At 31.9% G+C, this 26973-nt stretch overlaps 1 protein-coding gene across 2 annotated transcripts; it reads left to right on the top strand.

The window, feature by feature from the left end:
• Window positions 1-4794: 4794 nt before the first annotated feature.
• LOC119605465 (zinc finger protein 782) lies at window positions 4795-26973 on the top strand. 2 transcript variants are annotated; one of them, XM_037958631.1, is made up of 4 exons: window positions 4795-5584; window positions 22525-23464; window positions 23521-23708; window positions 24035-26973. In XM_037958631.1, the coding sequence occupies exons 2-4, from the start codon at window positions 22563-22565 to the stop codon at window positions 24871-24873; spliced, it is 1929 nt and encodes a 642-aa protein (XP_037814559.1). In that variant the 5' UTR covers window positions 4795-5584; window positions 22525-22562; the 3' UTR covers window positions 24874-26973. The 2 variants fall into 2 exon arrangements, with proteins under 2 accessions (XP_037814559.1, XP_037814635.1); XM_037958707.1 differs by having other exon boundaries at window positions 4796-5584; window positions 23536-23708.

Below are 26973 nucleotides of genomic sequence, written 5' to 3'. Positions count from 1 at the left end.
GTCCAACTTTGCAGCATCTTCTGCATACATCTGTACGATCACTACCAGTACATTCACTAGCTAGATGTCCTTGATCTAGACATCTAAAACATTTTATAATTTTCTCCTTTTGTCTGACTCTACATCGAATCCACCCAATTTTTATTCTTCGTTCCGATATTAATTTTGAAGCGAGGTTTAATGGCATTTGGACAAGCGCCTGTTTAGTTTTTCCATATGATTCTCTTATATTCAATACCTTGAATGGTGTACCTGCTGCCCACACGAAAGAAAGAAATTGACAACTGACTGGGGAGTTCAGTTCATAATTCAATAACTCTCATAGAACCCTTTTCCGAGAATCACATTGATGCTGATAAGCCTCATATCTATCTATCTATCTATCTATCTATCTATCTATCTATCTATCTATCTATCTATCTATCTATCTATCTATCTATCTATCTATCGTCTATCATATCTATCTATCTATCTATCTATCTATCTATCTATCTATCTATCTATCTATCTATCTATCTATCTATCTAGCTATCTATCTATCTATCTATCTATCTATCTATCTATCTATCTATCTATCTATCTATCTAGCTATCTATCTATCTATCTTCTATCTATCTACTATCTATCTATCTATCTAATCTATCTATCTATCTATCTATCTATCTATCTATCTATCTATCTATCTATCTATCTATCTATCTATCTATCTATCTATCTATCTATCTATCTATCTATCTATCTATCTATCTATCTATCTATCTATCTATCTATCTATCTATCTATCTATCTATCTATCTATCTATCTATCTATCTATCTATCTATCTATCTATCTATCTATCTATCTATCTATCTATCTATCTATCTATCTATCTATCTATCTATCTATCTATCTATCTATCTATCTATCTATCTATCTATCTATCTATCTATCTATCTATCTATCTATCTATCTATCTATCTATCTATCTATCTATCTATCTATCTATCTATCTATCTATCTATCTATCTATCTATCTATCTATCTATCTATCTATCTATCTATCTATCTATCTATCTTCTATCTATCTATCTATCTATCTATCTATCTATCTATCTATCTATCTATCTATCTATCTATCTCTATCTATATCTATCTATCTATCTATCTATCTATCTATCTATCTATCTATCTATCTATCTATCTATCTATCTATCTATCTATCTATCTATCTATCTATCTATCTATCTATCTATCTATCTATCTATCTATCTCTATCTATCTATCTATCTATCTATCTATCTATCTATCTATCTATCTATCTATCTATCTTCTATCTATCTATCTATCTATCTATCTATCTATCTATCTATCTATCTATCTATCCTATCTATCTATCTAGCTATCTATCTATCTATCTATCTATCTATCTATCTATCTATCTATCTATCTATCTATCTATCTATCTATCTATCTATCTATCTATCTATCTATCTATCTATCTATCTATCTATCTATCTATCTATCTATCTATCTATCTATCTATCTATCTATCTATCTATCTATCTATCTATCTATCTATCTATCTATCTATCTATCTATCTATCTATCTATCTATCTATCTATCTATCGATCTATCTATCTATCTATCTATCCTATCTATTATCTATCTATCTATCTATCTATCTTCTATCTATATTCTATCTACTATCTATCTATCTATCTATCTATCTATCTATCTATCGATCTATCTATCTATCTATCTATCTATCTAGTATATCTATCTATTTTTTTGTTTTTGTTCCGCCGGAGGTGTGGAATCTTCAAAGATGTATCCAACCGTGTTGGAACATGCACGACTCGCCTAGGCGTCTACGTACTAAACCACACCCCCTTACTTCCCCACTCCCCGCGGGACTGCCAATTGTATTACTTCGCGGGGGGGTTTGCCCATAATAGGGAACTCTTCGTTTCTTACTCTATCACATTTTGTGATGCACTGCTGAGGGCCATCTTACGGACAATTTTCCGCTTCGCGTAATGTTTTGTTTATATCGTTCATAACCTATTAACTGCGTCCCATTTCTCTTGGGATTTCAGCATTATGCTGGTTATGTAGGTTACCGTTATACTTTCACCTTGATTAGATTCTAGTGTGTTTCGGTTACTTAAAAATCTTGGGCATACGAATGTGACGTGTTCCGCCGTTTCATCCTCTTCGGCGCATTCTGGGCATCTGGGAGTGCTATCGTGACCGAAGCGATGCAGGTAACTTCTGTATCCGCCATGTCCCGTAAGGAATTGAGTTAGGTTGTAATTCACTTCACCATGTGGGCGATGTATCCACGTATTAATATTAGGTATTAGTCTGAAGGTCCAACGGCCTTTAGGAGAGTTTTCCCATCTTCTTTGCCAACTTGCTATGGCTTTTTCTCTTTCAGTTTTCCGAATTTGGTTTTTGGGGATCTCCGGATTTTCGCGTAACGTATTATATACATTCGACATTTCCTTCATGGTTATATCTATGGGTACTATTCCTGCGATTACATTTGCTGCTTCCCCTGATATAGTCCGGAAGCCACTTCACACTCTTAAGCAGTTTCTTCTAAATAATAAAATCACACCTTTTTTTGATGAATTATTTATTTCTTTCTCCCAGATTGGTGATCCATATAGGAGTATTGAATTAATTACACTTGATATAAGAAGTCTACGACTGTGTCGTGGTCCTCCGATGTTCGGCATCATTCTGGCTAATGCGTTTGTTACACCAACTGCCTTTTTACATGTATACTCCATGTGTCTTTTAAAGTTCAGACGGTCGTCTATCATTACTCCTAGGTACTTTATTGCTTCCGATGACACAACTGTGGTCTCTCCTACTATTACTGATAAGGATTCCCGTTTTCTTTTTCCACTTACTAAAACAAGCTCAGTCTTCTGTTCTGCTAGATGAAGGTTTACTGATTTTAGCCAATCTTTAATCGATCTGATTGCCTCGTTTGCATATAGTTGGACTTCGTCAATGAATCTTGCTTGGACAAGTATTGCAATGTCATCTGCGAAGCCTACGATGGTTGCTTCCTCGGGAATTTTTAAGCCAAAGATGCCGTCGTACATAATATTCCACAGCAGGGGTCCTATGACTGACCCCTGTGGGACACCGGATGTGATATTGTACGTTTTCATACCTGCATCAGTATTAACCCACAAAGATCTATTAGAAAAGTAATCTTTGATTATTCTTATTAGATACTCTGGGGTATTAATATGTCTTAAAGACGCTACAATATGATTCCACCCAGCGGAGTTGAAGGCATTTTTTATGTCAAGTGTTATGACAGCGCAGTACTTCCTTTGTTTACCTTTGCCGGTAATTGCACTCTTGGCGGTATCTATGACGAACTTAATCGCATCGATAGTCGATTTTGCCTTTCGAAAGCCATACTGTCTAGCGGATAGGCCTTGGGCACTCTCTGTGGCATCCAATAATATTTTATATATTATCCTTTCAAGGCATTTACCCATAGTGTCCAGCAGGCATATAGGTCTATATGACTGTGGTTCTCCAAGGACTTTTCCCGGCTTAGGGATCAAGTTTTTGTTTCTTCCATTCATCAGGGAACTTACCTTCTTCGAGGCATTTTTTAAATAGTCGGGCGAATACTGCTGGTCTTAATGATAGCGCGAGTTTTAGGGCTCTGTTAGGAATGCTATCCAATCCTGGAGCTTTGTTGTCATCTATCTATCTATCTATCTATCTATCTATCTATCTATCTATCTATCTATCTATCTATCTATCTATCTATCTATCTATCTATCTATCTATCTATCTATCTATCTATCTATCTATCTATCTATCTATCTATCTATCTATCTATCTATCTATCTATCTATCTATCTATCTATCTATCTATCTATCTATCTATCTATCTATCTATCTATCTATCTATCTATCTATCTATCTATCTATCTATCTTATCTATCTATCTATCTATCTATCTATCTATCTATCTATCTATCTATCTATCTATCTATCTATCTATCTATCTATCTATCTATCTATCTATCTATCTATCTATCTATCTATCTATCTATCTATCTATCTATCTATCTATCTATCTATCTATCTATCTATCTATCTATCTATCTATCTATCTATCTATCTATCTATCTATCTATCTATCTATCTATCTATCTATCTATCTATCTATCTATCTATCTATCTATCTATCTATCTATCTATCTATCTATCTATCTATCTATCTATCTATCTATCTATCTATCTATCTATCTATCTATCTATCTATCTGTCTATCTATCTATCTATCTATCTATCTATCTATCTATCTATCTATCTATCTATCTATATATCTATCTAGAGAGTCCTCATGTCCAATCAAGGGACTGAAACGTGTACCGGGCATCACTTGTATACTATAAGTTTAAAGTTTAATAGTTTAATTAATAAATATAAAAGTGAAGTGAATATCCTTAATATTAAAAATGTACTTTTTCCGAATTATATCTGTAGATATTTTCTTATTATAATGTTTTGGTTGCTCTACGATTCATTCAACCATCCATCCATCGAACCAAGCATCCATATGTGAGCACATTTCGAAAATACAAAATTTATTTTTAACCCCACACACACACTTGTTCCTTGCCGCTGCTCTCACGAGTGCATCTATGTACTTAGCCTAGTCTCTTTTTCGATCTTCAGCACAGTGTCCCTACAGCTGTGCTGTGCCTGCTGTCTGTCAGTGCCATAGTCGAAAGTAAGAACACGTACATTTTTTCACTTTTTCTTTTTCAATCTTTCTGTTGTGTTCCTGAACTCTTGCAAGAATTCCTCAAGTGTTCTCACATACTTGTGTTCTCGTAAAATAAATGTTTCAAAATTATATTTTTGTTTCACACTAATTTCCGATATGTAAAATGTAAGTGGCTGATTTGAAAATGGTTCAGTCCTTTACGAGATTTTCAAATGATACAACGTGTTTTAATTAAAACGAAAGAAATAAATTTTCAAAAAAATAAAAAAATAAATACCAAAATATAAAAAGAGAAAAAAGTGTTTCAAAGATCTTAACACCGATTATCCAAAAGTTTATTTGTGTATAATATATTAAGCTGAAAAAATATGACATAAATAAAAGTGTTTTTGTAAATTATAGAATTTTGAAAAATGTAATTTTTCAAATTAAAATGGAATACAAATAAAACGATAATTAATCGTAAAATAATAATTGAATACAACACACCTGTGATGCGAAACGCAAAATAATTTACATTTTTACAATCATTTCTTCCAGTGTGTGTTTATAGAATATAGAATAATAAAAAAATTTTAAGTACAAAAATTTGGATTTCGTAAAAATAATAATAATAAAGAAATAGAATTAAATAATTTGAAATAAAATTGAATTGACGTTTTGTTTGTGTATTGACTGAATCATCGATCTAAATTTATCGATATTTACTCGTCTTCGATTCTTGTGGAAACACAAAGTGTTCTTTTTGCTGCTGTTTTCACTTTAAATTAATTAGATTTTTTTTAATATTTGTTTTTTTTTCGTGTTGTGGTTGGTGTTTTTTTCTTGGTAAGTATTTTCAACAAATAACAAAAAAAATTATTTTAAATAAATATTGAAAGCTTAATATGCGATCACTTAAAGTTTATATCGAAGGATTTACATATATTTACACTCGAAATTGTGTGTTAGCTATTGTTGAGATTTTATCTTTATTTTTGCGTGATTTATTATGGAAAGGTAATTTTATTCATATTGTTTGAAAATAATTTCTTACTCAAAATTTCTGGAGTTGTCTTTTCAAAGATATATAAACAAATAAGAGTGTTATATCAACTATCAAAAATTTTGTTGTAACTTTAATGTAAATTTCGCAATGTGGCTCAACATTATCTTTGACAAAAATTGAACTGTAACCGCTAACCTACCGGAGGCCGGACACACGGATTATTTCCTAAACTATGGCTACGATTTTCTGTAAAAAAAATTATATGTAGTGTAGAGCCAATTATGGGCGGTATCTGAATAGTGGGCGTGGTATCTTCTACTAAAATAAAAATTTAATTAATATCTAGAATAAAACTTGGTCCGAAAAGTGAATAAGAAATTTGATTTTAATTTAAGGTAATTTATATCAAAATGAGCAGAATTCATAAATAGTAGGCGTGGCACCTCCTACTAAAAAATAAAGAGTTATCTATATATATAAAAATGAATGTGTGTTTATTTGTATGTTTGAACGTTATAGACTACTAAACGGCTGAACCGATTTTCTTGAATTTTTCACAGCGTATTCCTGTATGTCTGGAATATGTAATAGGCTACTTTTTATTTTGAAATTTCAAGTGGGCGAGGAGCCACGAAAATATTAAATCCGTATATTTGAGATAATATAACAGTTAGAGTCCTCAAAATCTATCGAAGCGACTTTAATGTCAATATGATTATTTAGGATAAAAAGTAGGCGGACTAGCATTAGGGGGCATGGCACCTCCCATATAAATTAAATACAAAAATTCGTTTATCTTCGAAACTAATAGAACTAAATTCTTAAAATTTTGCAGGAAGAACATTAATATTCATCTGAACATTTTGGAGGAAAAAGGGCGGACTTTCATCTGGGGAGCTTGAAGCCTCCACATGAATTAAATGGAAAAATCCGTATATCTGAGAAACTATTAGAGTTAAAATCTTCAAATTTTACATGAAAAACTTTGACATTCATGTGAACATTTAGAGAAAAACGGGCGGACTTTCAATTGGGGGCTTTTTACCACATATATAAATTAAATACAGAATTTCGTATATAAACTGTTAAATAATTCAAATTTTTCATAAATAGATAGAAATTGGCGAAATTGCAATAATTTGCTTGTCATCTCTCATATTTAACATATTGTAAACGCATCTCTCATATTTAACATATTGTAAATCTTGAAAACTATTGTAGTTAGAATTTTCAGAATCGTTAAATGGGGTTTTTATTTATATTGCTTTTAGGGTAGCAAAGCACACTGGGTATAGCTAGTTATTAAATATTTTTAAATGTTTAACTTTCTTATAAAGTTATCAGCAATATTCAACCTTTTTCACCACATCATAAGTAATTGAAATAAAAATGGGCGGAATATATAGTGGGTGTGTCAGTTCCTTGAAAAGTTACTATAGTTTCGGCCTTATAGCTGCTACGATGAGCGACTAATATTGATTTCAGCATATAGACGGATTGACATAACTTGGTCGTCTTGGAATGTAATAAAGACCCAGAATATATCATTTTGTGGATGTAGGGCCAATATTTTGATGTTTTATGCTGTTTTTAAAAATCGCCTAAGAAATGTTTGACAACTACTGTCAAAAACGCAAAACAAAATTCGGATGTTATCTCTTTTTTTTAAACTGCATCTTTTTCAGATTCATATTTAATTGTTAAAATTTTTTGAGTGAATGTGTTTACATTTTTTTTAAATATTAAAATTGGCAAATTGGATTTTTTTAATACAAAACGAGCCACTAATTTTTGCGATTCTATATATTTTTTTCATATTCGATATTATTGTTTAGCGTAATTTCTTTTAGGTGAGATTTTTTCTTTGAATTTTCGGAAAATTACTCGTTATACTATAGTTGAGGAAATATGTATCTGAATCTGAATTATAAACTCACACATGTATAGGTATATTTTTCAAATACTAAATAAATTTATTTATATTAAATGATTCTTGTGTGTTTTTTTTTTTTTTTTTTTTGTATTCGTTTCTTACGGCGAATGTTAATGAGTGCAAAGTATTGAAAATAATTTCACCAGAATACGCAAAATAATTAATGCGAATGAACATGTTGACATTTCCTGAAAACCACAACAACAACAACATGAGAATTTCATTAATATTTTGTTTTTGTTTATTTCTTTGGGAATATACAACAACGAGTATTTAACTCGGTATTTTAAATATCACCATTAAAGTATTTCTTTTATGTTTTTTTTTCAACATTTTTTCAATTTGTTACCACATGCGAAGATTGCTTGACTGTCTGTCCTTTTGTTTTCTCTTAATTTTTGTTGTCTGTTAGTCAGCCGTCTTTTTAAATACATATTCAAAATCAGTCAGTGTTAGAAAATAATCATCACACATCGTGGACAACAAATGGACAATTTTCAAATAACATTTTTCTATGATTGAATTGTAGTGGGTGACCATGTGTCTGTATTTATTTTAGAGTAAATATTTATTTAAAATTTTCTTTCTTTTTTACTTTTTTTTCTGTGTATTTCTTTTATTTATTATTTATGTTTGTTCTTTTTTTATTATAAACTAATAACGTAATTAGAAATTTCCTTTGTTCTTAATTAACTTTTGAAATATAATTTAATTTATGTTGACAGAAAATTATATTAAGAAAAATTTTGTTTCTATTAGAATCGATATTGAAAAGTAAAAGGTGTATTAAATTAATGTGAGATATAAACAGTTGTAAATTGGTTGAAATGTTTGAAAATTATTACGCATTAAATTAATTTTTGAAAAAATAATTTAATTAAATTATAAGGAACGAATTGATAAGGATTGCAGAAAACGAGAGCATTCGGCAAAATGTTATTCTCAACGAATGCGCATTTAACGGATCGTCCTCGGAAAAACCAGTTTCGCAAAAGAATGTTCATATTCCCTTAAATGTGGTATTAAACACGATCAAGGAATGAAGTACAAAAAGCGGTACATAAGTGGTCCAATTTTATTACTTAAGGGAAAATTAATTTGACTCCTAACAAAAAATCGTTCAGATTGGGAAAAACGATATATACTTAGTGTTTTATGAATGTGTTATCGCCCGATGTTCAGATACTTAGTGTCCTAGGCGTAGTTCTTTAAAAAGTCTCAATTAGTGTTAAATGTGGAATAACATCGCTCTTGGCACAAGCCTATTTCATGTTCTGGCCTATTTAAAGCATCGTTAGGTTGAGAGCAGGATGTATCAAATTCGAAAAGGTACACCCAACGGGCCTATTGTGCGCTCCTTTATATGGAAAATACTGATGGGGAAAACCCTTATAAATTCTTAGTGTTTTATCTTCCGATGTTCAGAAACCAATTGTCCTGGGCCTTAACATTTTCCAATCAGCGTTTGTTCCAGAGTTCCACTGTCCTCTCCGCATGTTATACATTGTCTGAAACCGCTAGTCCAATTTTGTATAGTTGTGCTCGTAATCCTGTGAGTCCTCTTATAACATTGGTTTATATATTGAGGAGGTTTCTCGTTCTTAACTCGTTAGAGTTACACCAAGGATCTTTGTCGTTACACTACTGTTTCATTATTGCAAGTGGAGTTATAGGATACTCTCAGCGCTCGTTGTGTCGAACGGTTTTGCATCCGTTATTTAACCTTCTCGAGTTCCCTTACTTTTACATCGACTATATAGAGTCTTAGTACTCATATGATCAAAATGTCTCTCTGGAGTATTCGGTAAAGGATCTCTTACTCTTGAATGCGGTCTTAGATTTAACGTAATCACCTTAAAATAGATCGGTAAATATACTAACCTCTGTTATTCTAATCAAGTTTCCATTTTTGCAAGGACTTGTGTGTAGCAACGGATTTTTACGGATATTAGTTCTAATCTCTAATGACCTTGATATTCTATCTGGGATCGGTATCTCAAAGCCTTTCTATGTGTCCAGTATATATTAATATCCTTTGGCCAATTCGGCTCTTAATTAATAGGAAAATTATCCAGCAACATCGTTAGTAACAAAATTTAGTGCAAGTACTGGATGGTTCTCTTTTCGGAATCATATTAATTATAAGACCCCTCAAATAAGAGAACAATAACTTTAATGAACGGTTTTGCATTCCAATGGTCCAAATGGCCCCGAGTGTTAATATGAATTAATAAATTAACTTTTTTTAACAGGATTGGCTATAGAGGTCACCCTTTCTATAACTCACAACCTAATCTTGAGAATATTGTTTATAATTTCCTTTATTTTATAACCTTTCACTACAAACAAAAAAGATACAATTTATTAAAAAATTTAATAATTATTTTACAAATTAAACAAAACTTTTTAAAGGTTGCAATAAACAAAATATATCACGTCAAATCTGTAAGTTTATGGTTTAAATTAAAATTTATTTACAAAGAAATTAAATTTAAAGATGAGAAAAAAAAAAACAACAATATAATTAATATCTCACTGATCCTTCAATAATGTTTATTTATTTTCTTAAATAATTTTTTTTCTTACATTTATCTGATTGAAATCATGCATAAATCTTTTGCCAAAATCTTTTGGTGTTTGCTTTTCTAGGCAGGGATTCTCAACGATAGAAAGTCATATAAGGGGACCAATATGATATTAAAAATTTTTTGCTTGTTACGAGTTTAAAATTACTTCTGAATACAATAGAATTGAAAGAACAAGCATCATATTATTAGAACATGTTTTCAGAACTAATTCCCGGTAAAAATTATAAATTATTTTCTTAAAAACAGTTAGCTCCATATCTAAAGTAAAATGATATAAGCTGTATTCCTTTGGTATTAGTAACCAAATTAGTTTTAACATAGAAAATCGTAAGATCTATAACTTCCAATTTACATATAAAATGTACAAAGAATTTATGCATAAAAAAGAAAAATCTTTAAGAACCCCTGATTTATTACATTTATAGACGAACACACTTGTATCTTTTGCATTCACATACAATTAACGTCCATTTATCTTTAAGAATAAATAAACGCATTCAGCAACACTTGTTAAAATTTATTATTAAGTATTATGAATATTTTTCCCTCTTGCAATTTTTTTCGATGATATTTTGACATTTAAATACGAACGAAATGAACTAAAAATATGCAAAATATTCGAAAAGAAAGAAAAACAAAAATATGAAGTACAAATAGAGAAAACTACTAATAATTTCTATTAAAATCTATATCAACTTTTTCCTTCAGTACATGAGATTTATTTACAAAGAAAATTTATGCGAATATATCTTGTAATTGGAAGCAAAAACTAAGGACGAAAACTGATGAGATAAATCTTTGCCTCTTAGTAGCTCCTAGTAAAATTATACCTTGTTGCTTGGATCAAAATATTATACATTCTAGCTTGTTCTTATCGGGATTGGAAAATTTATCACTAAGGTACTTTTTGGTATCGAAAAATACTAAAATACACCCACAGATATTATATAACTACTTTTACTTTAATACAAACTTTTTCTAGTAAACTAGTACCTAGATTAGTACATAGATTTTTCCACAGACTAGAAAAAAGACAAGGCTACAGACTAATTTATATGGAAATCAATAGGCTAATCCATAGATAATACATTATTCAATAGACAATGTACAAGCCCGCAGTCAATAGTGTCGTGAATATAATAGACACTAGAGTAGTCCATTGATTTGTCACTCGAATTGCCACTAGGCTAGTTAATAGTATATAGAGTTGTCAATATAGATCATAGGCCAGGCAAAAGACTAATAGACTATACCATAGACTGGACTATAGACTAAGCTATAGAGTAGAATATAGACTAGACTATAGACTAGACTATAGACTAGACTATAGATTAGACTATAGACTAGACTATAGACTAGACTATAGACTAGACTATAGACTAGACTATAGACCAGACTATAGACTACACTATAGACTAGACTATAGACTAGACTATAGACTAGACTATAGACTAGACTATAGACTAGACTATAGACTAGACTATAGACTAGACTATAGACTAGACTATAGACTAGACTATAGACTAGACTATAGACTAGACTATAGACTAGACTATAGACTAGACTATAGACTAGACTATAGACTAGACTATAGACTAGACTATAGACTAGACTATAGACTAGACTATAGACTAGACTATAGACTAGACTATAGACTAGACTATAGACTAGACTATAGACTAGACTATAGACTAGACTATAGACTAGACTATAGACTAGACTATAGACTAGACTATAGACTAGACTATAGACCAGACTATAGACTAGACTATAGACTTGACTATAGACAAGACTATAGACTATAGAGTAGACTATAGACTAGACTATAGACTAGACTATAGACTAGACTAGACTATAGACTAGACTAGACTAGACTATAGACTAGACTAGATTATAAACTAGACTAGACTATAGACTAGGCTATAGACTGGACTATAGACTGGACTATAGACTAGACTATAGACTAGACTATAGACTAGACTATAGACTAGACTATAGACTAGACTATAGACTAGTCTATAGACTAGACTATAGACTAGGCTATAGACTAGACTATAGACTAGACTATAGACTAGACTATAGACTAGACTATAGACTAGACTAGATAGACTAGACTATAGACTAGACTATAGACTAGACTATAGACTAGACTATAGACTAGACTATAGACTAGACTATAGACTAGACTATAGACTAGACTATAGACTAGACTATAGACTAGACTATAGACGACTATAGACTAGACTATAGACTAGACTATAGACTAGACTATAGACTAGACTATAGACTAGACTATAGACTAGACTATAGACTAGACTATAGACTAGACTATAGACTAGACTATAGACTAGACTATAGACTAGACTATAGACTAGACTATAGACTAGACTATAGACTAGACTATAGACTAGACTATAGACTAGACTATAGACTAGACTATAGACTAGACTATAGACTAGACTATAGACTAGACTATAGACTAGACTATAGACTAGACTATAGACTAGACTATAGACTAGACTATAGACTAGACTATAGACTAGACTATAGACTAGACTATAGACTAGACTATAGACTAGACTATAGACTAGACTATAGACTAGACTATAGACTAGACTATAGACTAGACTAGACTAGACTATAGACTAGACTATAGACTAGACTATAGACTAGACTATAGACTAGACTATAGACTAGACTATAGACTAGACTATAGACTAGACTATAGACTAGACTATAGACTAGACTATAGACTAGACTATAGACTAGACTATAGACTAGACTATAGACTAGACTATAGACTAGACTATAGACTAGACTATAGACTAGACTATAGACTAGACTACTAGACTAGACTACTAGACTAGACTATAGACTAGACTATAGACTAGACTATAGACTAGACTATAGACTAGACTATAGACTAGACTATAGACTAGACTATAGACTAGACTATAGACTATAGACTAGACTATAGACTAGACTATAGACTAGATTATAGACTAGATTATAGACTAGACTATAGACTAGACTATAGACTAGACTATAGACTAGACTATAGACTAGACTATAGACTAGATTATAGACTAGACTATAGACTAGACTATAGACTAGACTATAGACTAGAGTATAGACTAGACTATAGATTAGACTATAGACTATGACTTAGTTAGTCAAAATATTTAAATTTTGAATTTCGCATTAAATGATGAAAATGTTATATTTATGGAAAATAACATTACATATTAATTTTATAAATTTAATTTATAAATAAATCCTAATAGCTTTATAATCTATGTATAAATACAAGTAAATAGAATAATTAGTATCCAATCAATAGCACCCACACGATACAAAAAAATATTAATGCAATAATTAACACTTTTTAATTGAATTCCAAAGTGAATAAAAATACAAAATATTTTTCAAGATATTCAAATACCAAATTGTTGAGGTAAGATGCATTTTTAAAAATTTCCCAATACTAAACAATGCATTTGATTAACAAGAAAATTAATGCGATAAAGTTCAAAATCCTTTTAATGTAAATGTAAACAATTGAATAAAAATAGTTGTTGCTGTTGAAAAACAAACAAAACTTTAAGATCGGACAGGCAGGCATTCAGTCAGACTGGTAGTATTTTAAGGCCAACTAAGATCGATCAAGTAACCAACCACCCACCGAAACTATTAGAAGAAAGCTATTTTTATAGTTTTCTTATACTAATAAAATTTAAAAATAATACAAACATGCAGTTCTTTCTTTCTTTTCTTTCTCATGTTAAAACTTTAAATATTTTTTTTGTTAATCTAAACAAATTTCTATTTTCCGTATGCCATGTATTTATATTAAAAATAAATATTGTAAATAAATATTTTTCATAAACTCTAATGCATCTTTTAAAGATTAAATTGCTGTTAAATTAAAAATTTAAAAGAATTTATTATAAAACATATTTATAAAAAGAGGATAGTCCTGCATTTTGAATAGTATTAACATTATTAATACATATTTATACATAAATATTTTCAAGAGTTTTTTTATATTTAGGATGAAGATATTCTATATACATACATATGTATGTAATTTTGATACCCGAGGTAATTAATATACCCGAGGTGTACTGCTTGGCGGACTATGAGATCCCAATTCAAAACCTAGACTCGACAATACGTCCTCTTTACGAATGTACATTTTTTACAGAATTGTTTCCTTATTTCTATACCACTGAGCAAATAAGAACTTAGTAATGTCTTACTTATTTGTAAGACATTACTAAACTCCTTCTTAGTAATGTAGGAGGTATGTAGTAATCATTGAAAAGTAAGTTCTTGAGTATATACAAGTGATTAACATGTTCTCAGAATACTCCAACTTTTGTTGATTTTTATAGAACATAGACGATAGGAACAACAAGACACATCGGTGCTGGCCGATATGTAGGAGAACCATAGGCGTGAAATGAGGACTTAGTCCTACCATGACACATAGGCTTTATAAAAGTGTAATAAGACCAATTCTAGCTTATGCTTCCATAATCTAGTGGACTTCTTTGGACAAAAAGTGTAATATCAAAATACTACAGGAAGTTCAGCGTACTTACTGCTTGGGAATAAGTGGTGCCAATATGCTTAATAGTCCACCCATTGAAACATATTTGAGGTATGAGGTGGCACTTACAGCCGAACGGCTCATAACTTTAGGCGAACTAGTCAAATGCGGTTATAGGACACGTCATCAATGTGTACTTCACAGATTGGAAGTCTATACACACGTGCCCGATCGCATACCAGGCACAGAATATGTCGGAAACTTTGAAACGCTGATCCCAGATAGAATGTCTTGGTCAAGTGGAACATTAGATCAAAAACCTGTAGGAATCAGTTCCTACACGGATTTTTAAAGTGGATGGATGGACAAAGTGGGCCTGGTTTTCTATATTGAAGACTCAGAAACAAAAATACACGAACGTTTACCTAATCACAATACTACCTTCCAGGCAGAAGTCCGAGCAATATCTGAATGCTTATATTGGATTAAAATAAATATGGCGCTCACAGGGCTTAACATATTTACCGACAGCCAAAAGCCAATTAGGGCGATATCAGGTGATAAAGTTAAATTTAAGACCGTATTGGATTGTTAGAAAGCTTTAACTGAATACTCTCCCAGAGGTATGGTTTACATCATATGGGTACCAGGCCACTCAGGAGAAGTTGGCAAAGATAGAGCGAATGTATTAGCTTTAAAGGGAAGGGAGCGCGAGGTAGTTAACCTGACGAACGTGAAATCATTCGACACAACGAAGGCTGAATTACAAATATGAGTGAGAAAATCCCATAAGGACTCTTGGAATAATGAAACGGTGGATAGAACCACAAAGATTCTATAGGGTGACCCTAATGAGAGTAAGACGAGAAATCTCCTCAAAATGGGCAAGTCTGAGGTTAGTATTCTGAGTAAGCACACAGGATTACGGGCACAGCTATACAAATCAGACGTGCGAATTCAGATGAATTAAGAGCATGTGGAGAGGACAGTAAACTCTGCATAACTTTCTTTGTCAATCGTATTCTTGTAGAAAAGATATTGAAAATAAAAATTGTTAAACTACTTGAGAATGCCTAAACCAGATAACTGACTATGTATTTCAGCACTTAATTATTACGAAAATATTTTATACCAAAGGATATCTACTACATGTCCTGTTTAATGTTTTCGTTAATTGAAACAGTAGTTGATTTCAAGCTGTCGTTGACATTGAACTTAATTGTTTGATGTTGAATGAAATAAAACATTTTCTGAATTTATCTCTTGAATTTTGTTCACTTTTTTTGCATGTTTAATTTATGTTTGTATTTATATCATTTAATTTATAATCATTAAATCTGACATTGATTGTACAATTTGGTTAAAAGAGCAAAAAAGAAATTAAATAAAAAAGAAAACGAATGAATGTCTGTAGATTTTCAAAGACTCATAATTTAATGCCACAACAAATTAAAATTATAAAAATGTAAGAAAAAATTTAAAGAAAAAAAAAGCTTGAAATAAAAAATAGTCAAAATTTTTTTAAAAAGGTTTGTAAAAAATAAATCATAAATTAAAAACTTTGTAGTTGTTTGAAAATAGCAAGAAATTATTGCTTAAATTTAAAAAAAAACCTTATTTATTTGCATATTTTAGAAGTTTTTGTTTAATTTAGAAAAATATAATGTATGTGGTACACTGTATTGATCATTCGAATAGTTTCCAAACGATTTGACCCACTTTGTTTGATTCTAGTTGATGATGTTTCAAACATCAACACAGCTTTTCAATTTATTTATTTCGTTTTTAATAATAAACTCAATCGAAACAAGTGGCTCTTTTCGACTAATTTAAATAAATTTTCTAATACAATGAGTAATAAAAGTTTTCGTACAGTTGTAATTTGCTTAACTTAAGCAAACATAGTTTACGATAGAAGATAGAGATGATCGTTTAGATAGAATGATAGACAGATTCAGAGCTCATTTTCTTGTCATAAAATAAATGTTAATCTGGAAAACGTTATACCTTATACGCTACTCTTCTAAAAGTGTCTTTTATGAGCTACTCTTTTGATCAGTTTCGATTAATAAAAGGTACAGTTTTCAAATCAGTTTATACAATTATCGTTAGACCTTAGTCCTTGGTCCATCGCGTAAAAGTTTATTATTTTTGACTTCTATTTTGAGAATAATGGAATAATTAAGATGGAATCAGGATGAAATCCTAAGTCGAATAGTATTCACAATATGATGGATATATATTGCACATTTAAACACCCACAATTTGCATTTCAATGACTACTATATAACGTCTGCATTACTTAGAAGGGATCTAATGCAGCTTTACTTGGCCCAAGTTGATACCTTTGTAAAAATACCTGTAAGAAGAAAAAGAAAGATAGGGGTAGTGGAAAAGAGAGAATAGAGAGAACAGAGATTAAGAATGAGGTAACCGATGAAGAGAAGAACAACAATTAATTGCCATAGAGTAAAGACGTGACTATAAATATTGCGTCCTGCTTAGTGGGAATTCAAAGTTCACACCCATTCTGTCAAAGTTAGGAACGCCATAAGACGTTCGAATTGAACATTCGACAATTCCGATAGATCGCCAAAGTAAGCCGACCCAAGCGTCCGAATTCGGGTCTCTGCCAATGAAAGACAATTACAGAGAAGATGAGGAATAGTCTCATTTTGATAACTCCTACAGAAGTCATTGAACGGAAGACCAAAGCGTCTAGCGGGGTTGACAAATTTACAGTTGCCAGTAACAATCGATACCAGCTTACCTAGTTGTAGTATATGAAAACCGAAGAGATAGTTAGACCTGTGTAGATCAATATGGGGCCACAGCGCTCTAGCCAACGAGAAAGTTTGCTCACGTGACCAACGGTCTTGAGTAATAGAGTAGTAGTTATCAATAATCTATCTCTTTACTGCATGAGGTGGAACACCACAGAACCATAGAAGGTGTCTAGTAGTGACTTACACTTAAGCACTGACATTTTGATATAAAATATTATTTTTTTACAAACGAAAAAGAATATTTTTGTAAAAATTAATGGTTGACGCATTGAACGTATCCCCTTAGTCTATTACATATTTTTCTCAAATAATTTAATAAGTTTTAATAATTTCCTAATAATTTATCATTTTTCCCTAAAACAATAAACAAACATGTCAATAAACTCATTTCGGCAAAACTATAAATATTAATAATTTGTACAATAGATCCAAGTCCAAAATATGAAATCTCTGTATGTATGACCTACAAAAACTACACATAGAAACACTTTCTTTTCAACAAAAAAAATTTCCAACAAATTTTCGAATATTTTCATAAAAATATACACGCCCACCGCCACCCTGCTTTCTAAATGGGCGCGATTCTAATTTGTGTTTTTCCTAAATTATCTATGTTTTTTGTGGTAAACAATTTGGGAATTTATTTTGAAAACAGAAAACATTTATATGTTCTAAATTTAAGCGAAAATTACTAAAAATAAAATTGAACGTGGGCGAGGGATACATTTTGCCCTTGACTGTATGCTGTGTTTCCATTGCGTAGCGTTTATGTCTGCGAGGTTTGTCTATAATAATAATTATACGTAAATAACTGAATGATTTTTATCCGTAAATTGAAAATTGATAAAGGGGCCATTTAAGTAAATAAAATAAAACTAGTACACGCACAAACACATTTGTTTATAACTTTAAACAAAAATAATTAAACAACAACGAAAAGAAACAACTTGTATACTCTGAATACAACATGCAAAAAAAAAATAATTGCAAAAATTAATTTTGCGCCAGTCATTATATTTTTCAAAAAAAAAAAAAAAAACAACAAAATAATAATACTGAAAAGAAAATTGAACATAAATAAATTTTTTGGCCTCATTTCAATTAATTAAGAACAACGAACGAAAAAAAAAAATAATAATACAACAAAATAATATGTAGAATATTTAAGTTAAATATTTTGTTTAAACGATCCTCCCCAAGTGACGCACTCAACTGCATGCAGCAGCAGGTTGTTAACGTATCCATCCCAACCACTGCTGTCAACTCGTATGTAATAAATAGATTTTCTTTTTCAACGTTTGATGAAGAAACGACTAAGTACGTTTATACTTATGTCTGTATATAATTATCTCTAGACTACGTCATTTGCTTAGAATTGATTAAAAGTTTGACGAAAATTTTCAAATATTCGCGGCTGTAGGGTAATAAGAACGTTTTTATGTACATGTACTATATACATATGAATGTTTGTATTTAAATTCTACAAGTACACCATACTTATTTTGTTAAAGAATTATTTTGATTTAATTGTTTGCAAGTTTATCAAATTTGAAAACTATTATAGAACATTTTAATATTTCTTCATCTTGTTTTTAATAAGATGACAAGAAATGTCTAAATATGATGACATTAAAGGAAAATTGTAAACATCTAAATTAAATTTGATTAGAGAGAAATACTGCCTAGGTAGTTAACTATTTCACCAATCACAACAAATGTGAACTGATTCTAATCGGTCTTTTAGTAATTTATTAACGCCATTTATTTATTTATTAGATTTACTGATGGGCGACCAACTATTAAAAGTAATTTTCATCTTTTATTATTCCGATTGTTATACCCTACACCACTATAGTGGGGAAGGTATTATGCATTGTTTGTAACACCCAAAAATATTGGTCCTACATCCACCTTAAAGTTTACCAATCGGCCCAGAATCGCTTTTTGAGTCTCATAAATATGTTAAATGTTCTTGCAGTCCAGTCTATAATGTGGTCTATAGTCTAGTCTATAGTTTAGTTTATAGTTTAGTCTATAGTCTAGTCTATAGTCTAGTCTATAGTCTAGTCTATAGTCTAGTATATAGTCTAGCCAATAGTCTATTGTATAGTCTAGTATATAATCTACTCTATAGTCTAGTATAGGTTAGGTTATTGAGGCAGTCGGCCATTTGACCGACTCACTTGGGTCGTAATGGTCCCGTTGTGATACCCTATAGTGGATCCTGCCAAGAGAAGACCAACCTATGGGACATTACATGTCCGTGATTAACATGGTGTTAAACCAGCCAGAGGCACGAATGAACGATTCAATCTTATATATGTCTATATTAGATAAAGCCGCAAGTTCATGCAATATTGGACTGCCTAGAAACTCAGTCCTGATATTAGATAGGGCAGTGCAGAGGCACAGAAAGTGCTCTACAGTTTCCTCGTCTTCCTCACTTTGGCAGCTCCTGCATGCATCCTTCTTGCATGCGCACCTATAGTACAGTGCCCTGTTAGGATGGCTACCAGTTTGCGTAGTCTCATCCTTGGAAGCTCCATCAGACAGAAAGACCTTCGCTCACCATAGAGAGGCCAGGTCATTCTTGATGTAGAGCAATAGGTCAGTGATGACCATCTGGTCTGAGCAGACCCATAGAGTTCATGCTGAATAAAAACCTTACAGCATGAAAGCGGAACACCGACTAGTGTGTCAGTGTCCCCTATATGAAGGCGGGAGCCAGTTTTTGCTAGTTCGTCCGCTTTTCTGTTTCCGGGAATGTTAGAATGACCCGGTACCCAGAGTAGTTCCAGGCACGAATGGTTCGCCATCTCATCAAGAGACACCCGACATTCGCGAACCAGTCTGGATGTCGTGTAGACACCAGTTAGAGACTTTATAGCAGGTTTACTGTCAGTACAAATTCGGATATTAACATTGTATATCCTATAGTACCTCATCCAGTTGACCGCTCTTTTTATAGCTGAGATTTCAGCCTGTAGGACGCTGCAGTTATCGTTCAGCTTAAAACATACCGCTTTATTTAAGCGGGGAATAAAGAAGCCACCACCCACGCCTGTAGTGGACTTAGATCCATCAGTAAAGATGTCAAGTGTTTCGCCTTCTGAGAAGGATGGTTCATTTGACATCCTAACTGTGAATCTTTTGTCCGGAAGGAGCGTGGGAGAGCAGTAATCTATATTTTCCCAGTAATCTATACTTCCCAGGATAGAAGCATGACCATGTCGGTCTAGTATAAGTCTTGTATAAAGTCTAGACTATAGTCTAGCCTACAGTCTAGTATATAGCCTACTCTATAGCCTAGTTTGAAGTCTAGTACATAGTTTAGTCTATAGTCTAGACTATAGTCTAGTCCATAGGCTAGTCTATAGTCTAGTGTATAGTCTAGTCTAGTCTATAGCCTAATTTATAGTCTAGTCTATAGTTTAGTTTATAGTTTAGTTTATAGTCTAGTCTATAGTCTAGTTTATAATGTACTCTATAGTCTATTCTATAGTATAGCCTATATCCTAGCCTTAAGTCAAGCCTATAGTCTAGTATATAGTCTAGCCAATAGTCTATTCTGTAGTCCAGTATATAGTCTAGACTATAGTCTAGTATATAGTATTGCCTATAGTCTAGCCTACAGTCTATAGTCTCTTCTATAGCCTAGTCTGAAGTCTAGTATATAGTTTAGTATATAGTTTAGACTATAGTCTAGTCCATCGGCTAGTCTATAATACAGTCTATAGTCTAGTGTATAGTCTAATCTATAGTCTAGCCTATAGCCAAGTCTATAGCCTAGTCTATAGCCTAGTCTATAGTTTACTCTATCGTCTAGTCTATAGTGTAGTATGTAGTCTATCCTATAGTCTATTATATAGTCTAGCCTTTAGTCTAGTCTAGTAGTCTATAGTCTAGTCTATAGTCTAGTCTATAGTCTAGTCTATAGTCTAGTCTATAGTCTAGTCTATAGTCTAGTCTATAGTCTAGTCTATAGTCTAGTCTATAGTCTAGTCTATAGTCTAGTCTATAGTCTAGTCTATAGTCTAGTCTATAGTCTAGTCTATAGTCTAGTCTAGTAGTCTATAGTCTAGTCTATAGTCTAGTCTATAGTCTAGTCTATAGTCTAGTAGTCTAGTCTATAGTCTAGTCTATAGTCTAGTCTATAGTCTAGTCTATAGTCTAGTCTATAGTCTAGTCTATAGTCTAGTCTATAGTCTAGTCTATAGTCTAGTCTATAGTCTAGTCTATAGTCTAGTCTATAGTCTAGTCTATAGTCTAGTCTATAGTCTAGTCTATAGTCTAGTCTATAGTCTAGTCTATAGTCTAGTCTATAGTCTAGTCTATAGTCTAGTCTATAGTCTAGTCTATAGTCTAGTCTATAGTCTAGTCTATAGTCTAGTCTATAGTCTAGTCTAGTCTAGTCTATAGTCTAGTCTATAGTCTAGTCTATAGTCTAGTCTATAGTCTAGTCTATAGTCTAGTCTATAGTCTAGTGTATAGTCTAGTGTATAGTCTAGTCTATAGTCTAGTCTATAGTCTAGTCTATAGTCTAGTCTATAGTCTAGTCTATAGTCTAGTCTATAGTCTAGTCTATAGTCTAGTCTATAGTCTAGTCTATAGTCTAGTCTATGGTCTAGTCTATAGTCTAGTCTATAGTCTATTCTGACCAAAATGTCCAACTTTGACCCCCTCTAAGTCCGGCAGTTCTTGTCCGATAGATCTGAAAATTTGTGTCTGACCTACGATCCAATAATACTAACCTCAGTGCAATTTCGAGTTTTTGAGTTGGGTCACTTGACACGAAATTGCCCATATTAATTAAAATATTTTAAATAACTGAATGGAAATAGTTTAATTTAAATTTACAAATTAATCCATATGTCTAAAATAATTGTCGAATATTAAATAATAAAAAAATATTTCATTTCAGTTTTAATACTCATAATTTTCTTCGGGGAAAATTTAAAAATGACCAAAGAACAAACCACCGTCATACCTGAAGAACTATACAATTTAACACAATTAGCTGAAGTCGCTGCAGAACGTCTGAGTACAACGGATAAAATTGAAGGCAACGATATTGTTGCCCATTCGAACATTGTGGAAAGATCAATGGAACATACGATAAATACGAATCACAATGTGGTAAATAAAATTGAAAAACCAGATGTACTAACGAAAGACATGAGATCTCTTGAGCAACAGCAGCTACAATATAATCATCAGCAACAACATGAGCAAGAACAACAAATAACAATCGATTCATCCATAACACTAACAAAATTGAGTTGTAATGGAAAATCAATACAAAAGACAGAAAACAGATCACACATAACGACATTTGATAATTATTATCATCGTCGTCATCATCATCATCATCATTCTCCTCAACACAACTACCAGGACCAGCTGCAACACCAACAACAACAACATCATGATGATCACCATACTCCTCATCATTTAACGCATCATCAACATTACAATATAAATGCTGTGGGAACGTTTTACTCATCTTCAGATGATGATTCCAATTATTACAGTCACAAGGTATTCGATCGTAAAAAATTACGCCGTTCCACTATCTCGGATAACTCACGCTATGATGAACATTCATCATGTAGTAGTGCCCCGGGTGGTAGTAGCAGCAGCAGTAGTGGCAGCACCAGTGGTGATGAACAACATTATACACAAATGCATCATGATACAAGTGAAATAGTAGGCAGTACAGAAATCGGTGGCCTTAAGCAAATGCATATTGATTCATCAACTGGCTCCAGTTTAAATCTTTTGGATGATGAACATATTTGTCCGGAATGTGGTAAAAAGTATTCGACATCATCTAATTTGGCTAGACATCGACAAACCCACAGGTCAGTTTGAACATAGCCCTAGAGTATGTAAGCTGTTTTAATATTTCTAATATTAGTTTCTCCAATTTTAGGTCGATTATGGATAAGAAAGCCAGACACTGTCCGTTTTGTGAGAAAGTCTATGTTTCGATGCCGGCCTATTCCATGCATGTACGAACCCACAATCAGGGTTGTGAATGTCAGTATTGTGGTAAAAAGTTTTCACGACCATGGCTTTTGCAAGGTCATATACGGACACATACAGGTGAGATTTTAAAAATAAGTTTTCACCAACAATCCTGGTGGCCCAAAAATCATACAAAATAGTAACTTGTTGAGCCCAGAGTAGAAAGTTCTGGTATTTCATACGATTATCAACGGAAAGGACCACACTGATTGATATCGGTATATTATAGTACAATTCAACATAAATCTAATGAATAAATAAATCATGATATTAAAATACGAAAAGATCGATCCATAGTGGCCTAAGTCTATAAAGGGGCTCACCTTCTGAAAATTATTCTCTTAAATATAAATTATTTCAGTTTTGTACAATTCCATTAACATTTTCCCTTTTTTTATTTTCAGGCGAAAAACCCTTCAAATGTAACGTCTGCACCAAAGCCTTTGCGGATAAGTCCAATCTGCGGGCTCACATTCAGACCCATTCGAATACCAAGCCACACACTTGCAAACGATGTGGTAAAGCATTTGCTTTAAAATCGTATCTTTACAAACACGAAGAATCTTCATGTATGAAAAATCATCACAAAAGTGCTGAAAAAGAATCACGACCCAATCGGTCCGCGTCGCAGACAATACAAATGACAACTCCAAAGAGTATAACATCTCATTACGTAACTAATGAAAACAATTTGACAACAGTTCCAGCAGTAGCTGGTCCTGAATCGGCCAAAACTACTTTGGCTACAAAACTGCTACAAAAAGAAAAGGATCGGCGTCAAGCAGCCTTACAATATACAAATTTACCACATACATTGATGAACAACAATCCTAGTCTACAGATTATAACAGTCAGTACAGATACACCACTAGTCGATGGTACAAATTTAAAATCTTATACGATGCTAACAAGTCCCATGGCTCAGGAGGAGTATGAACACTATAAACGTATCAGTGTTATACAAACACCAGCGATAACAAATCCAACCGCAACCACACAATTACCAGGTCCCAATCATCAAGTCTGCCCCGAAATGCATACCTTTTCAACTGCCAATTTAACCGTTACACCTGCTTTAGCTCCCACCCATATGCAAGTTCAATTCTATAATACCATTAAGACGGTAAATGATCATGAACAAATCCAGGAACAGCCTGTAGATTTTTCACCCAAAAATAATTTTACCCATTCGGCTAAGACCAGTCCATTTGAATTGACTGGTAATTATGCTATAATGGCTTGAGAGAAGGATAAATTTTTATTTATTTTAATTTACGACTTCATTGAAAAGCACTTCAATTCTCAATAAAAAAAAAGACAATGAATCTGTGAGTTTTTAATGTATCGCGTATCTCAAAAAAAAAAAAATACTTTTTTTAAAGAAACCCAAAATTTGGACTTGATTTTATTTAATTTGTTGTTGTTTTTCTTAACAAAATAAGTACTTATTTTAATTTATTTATGAACTTTTTTTGGAATTGTTTATTTTAAATTAAAAGAAATTTTTTATTAATGTTTTTAAACAAAAAGAATTGTTGGTAATTTTACATTAACCCTCAAATTTTTGCAAAATATAAAATGTTTTTAAAACAATTTAAAAGAATGGCATTATCACAATTCCTAAGTAAATTTTATCAGTATTTTTATTGCACATATTTGGGAAATATTTTTTTGAATGTAAATTAAATCGATCGAATCGAACAACTTTAGAAGAATCAATTAGGACTTTCTCAGATAATAAAAATTAATTAAACTTTAACTTAAAAAGAAATATTCCCAAAGAAATAAATTAAATTAAAAAATACTTTCTAAAATTACTTACACACCGAAGTTCAAATTTGTCCGATCAACTGTCATCCCTTAATTTCCCAATTATAATTATCACTTTTTTTGGAGAAATTACCCTTCCTGCGTTCAAATTTGCTAATTTAATGTCAATAATTAAAAATCTATAATTTAATGATCAACTTAAAGATCAAACAGTCAGATCAGCCAGTTAATTAATTGATCTTTAAATACTTTTAATCTAATCTTATCGATTTGATCTTCAAGTTAAAAACTCTCTGATAGATTAGCGGACAATACAGATTTTCAAAAGCCAAAGTCTGTTGTCAGAAACATAAGTGTAAAATTGTACTATTCGGTTGTTGTAGAAACCTCGATTTACACGATAATTACATACGTTGTATAAATCGGTTCATTTAATTACAAAAGTATTAATTGATTGAAAAGCCCACAAGTTTCCAGGAGAGAAAAATCACTGTATATATCGCCAATTCGCCATAATTTTATAATCGAGGGGTATAGAAACAAAGGCAGCAATATCCATTTTAGAAAAAAAACTTTATTTCTAAAGATATTTAACAATTAATATTTCAGTTTTCTTAGTTAGTATAATGTAACTAGATGAAGGTCTAAAGAAAGTTTAAACCAAATCCCTATAGAAGTTTCCTAGCAAATTGGATCCAAAGTTTTTAGAAAAGGTCATCAAAGAAATGGAGATTGCTACCTTTGTTTTACAATATTTTTCTGATTTCAAATATTTTGACTGATTCTTGTTAAGCATATCTAAATTACCGGGTTAGGTGCGTTCCTTTACATAGAGAATGTTGGTGAAAAAAAAAAAAAAAAACATATATAGAATTTTATGTAGATATTCAGAAATCAGTGTTCCTGAGTTATTGCTGCCAATATATTTGGATCTAATTTCGACGAAAGTTTGGCAAGGTTGTGCCCGAAATCCTGCGCATCCACATAGAATCATACTAACCTCGGAAGACTGATCTATATTACAGACTATAGACTGATCTATAGTCCAGACTATAGACTGATCTAAAGTGCAGACTATAGACTGATCTATATCCCAGACTATAGACTGATCTATAATCCAGACTATAGACTGATTTATAGTCCAGACTATAGACTGGACTAAAATCCAGACTATAGACTGGTCTATAATCCAAACTATAGACTGGTCTATAGTCCAGACTATAAAAGGTTTCTCTTTTTCCCCTCGTTAGGGTCATCCGATATGATTTTTGTGGTTCATTATTCAAAATAGCCGAATAGGATTCTTTCGCCCTTATTTTTAGTCAATCCTATACGGTCGACGGTTTTCTATTCGATAATTTCTGAAACAAGTGAAAATTTTCAATTTTTTAACATTATTTTAGAAAAGATATATCGGAAGATGGAGTATTAGTAATTTTGAAAGTTCACATAAAACCTATTGATTTTGTCTAATTAGATCAGCAAAAGTATGGCCGATTTGTTTGCTAATATTAAGTTATAAAAAAGAGAAATATAATCGTGTTAAAGCGAAATCGTGTAAAAATATGGCTTT

Source organism: Lucilia sericata, unplaced genomic scaffold, assembly GCF_015586225.1.
Source record: "Lucilia sericata isolate MDLA Ls3-8-SP2 unplaced genomic scaffold, ASM1558622v1 Contig000000F_arrow, whole genome shotgun sequence".
NCBI lineage: Eukaryota > Metazoa > Arthropoda > Insecta > Diptera > Calliphoridae > Lucilia > Lucilia sericata.
This window is presented reverse-complemented; position numbering and strand designations above follow the sequence as displayed.

Bases quoted from the DNA above. Each gene is read 5' to 3' on its own strand.
- LOC119605465 (XM_037958631.1), top strand. From the start codon at position 22,563: ATGACCAAAGAACAAACCACCGTCATACCTGAAGAACTATACAATTTA. The intron at 23,465-23,520 runs GTCAGTTTGAAC...TTCTAATATTAG, and splicing joins AGACATCGACAAACCCACAG to TTTCTCCAATTTTAGGTCGA. The intron at 23,709-24,034 runs GTGAGATTTTAA...TTTTATTTTCAG, and splicing joins TCATATACGGACACATACAG to GCGAAAAACCCTTCAAATGT.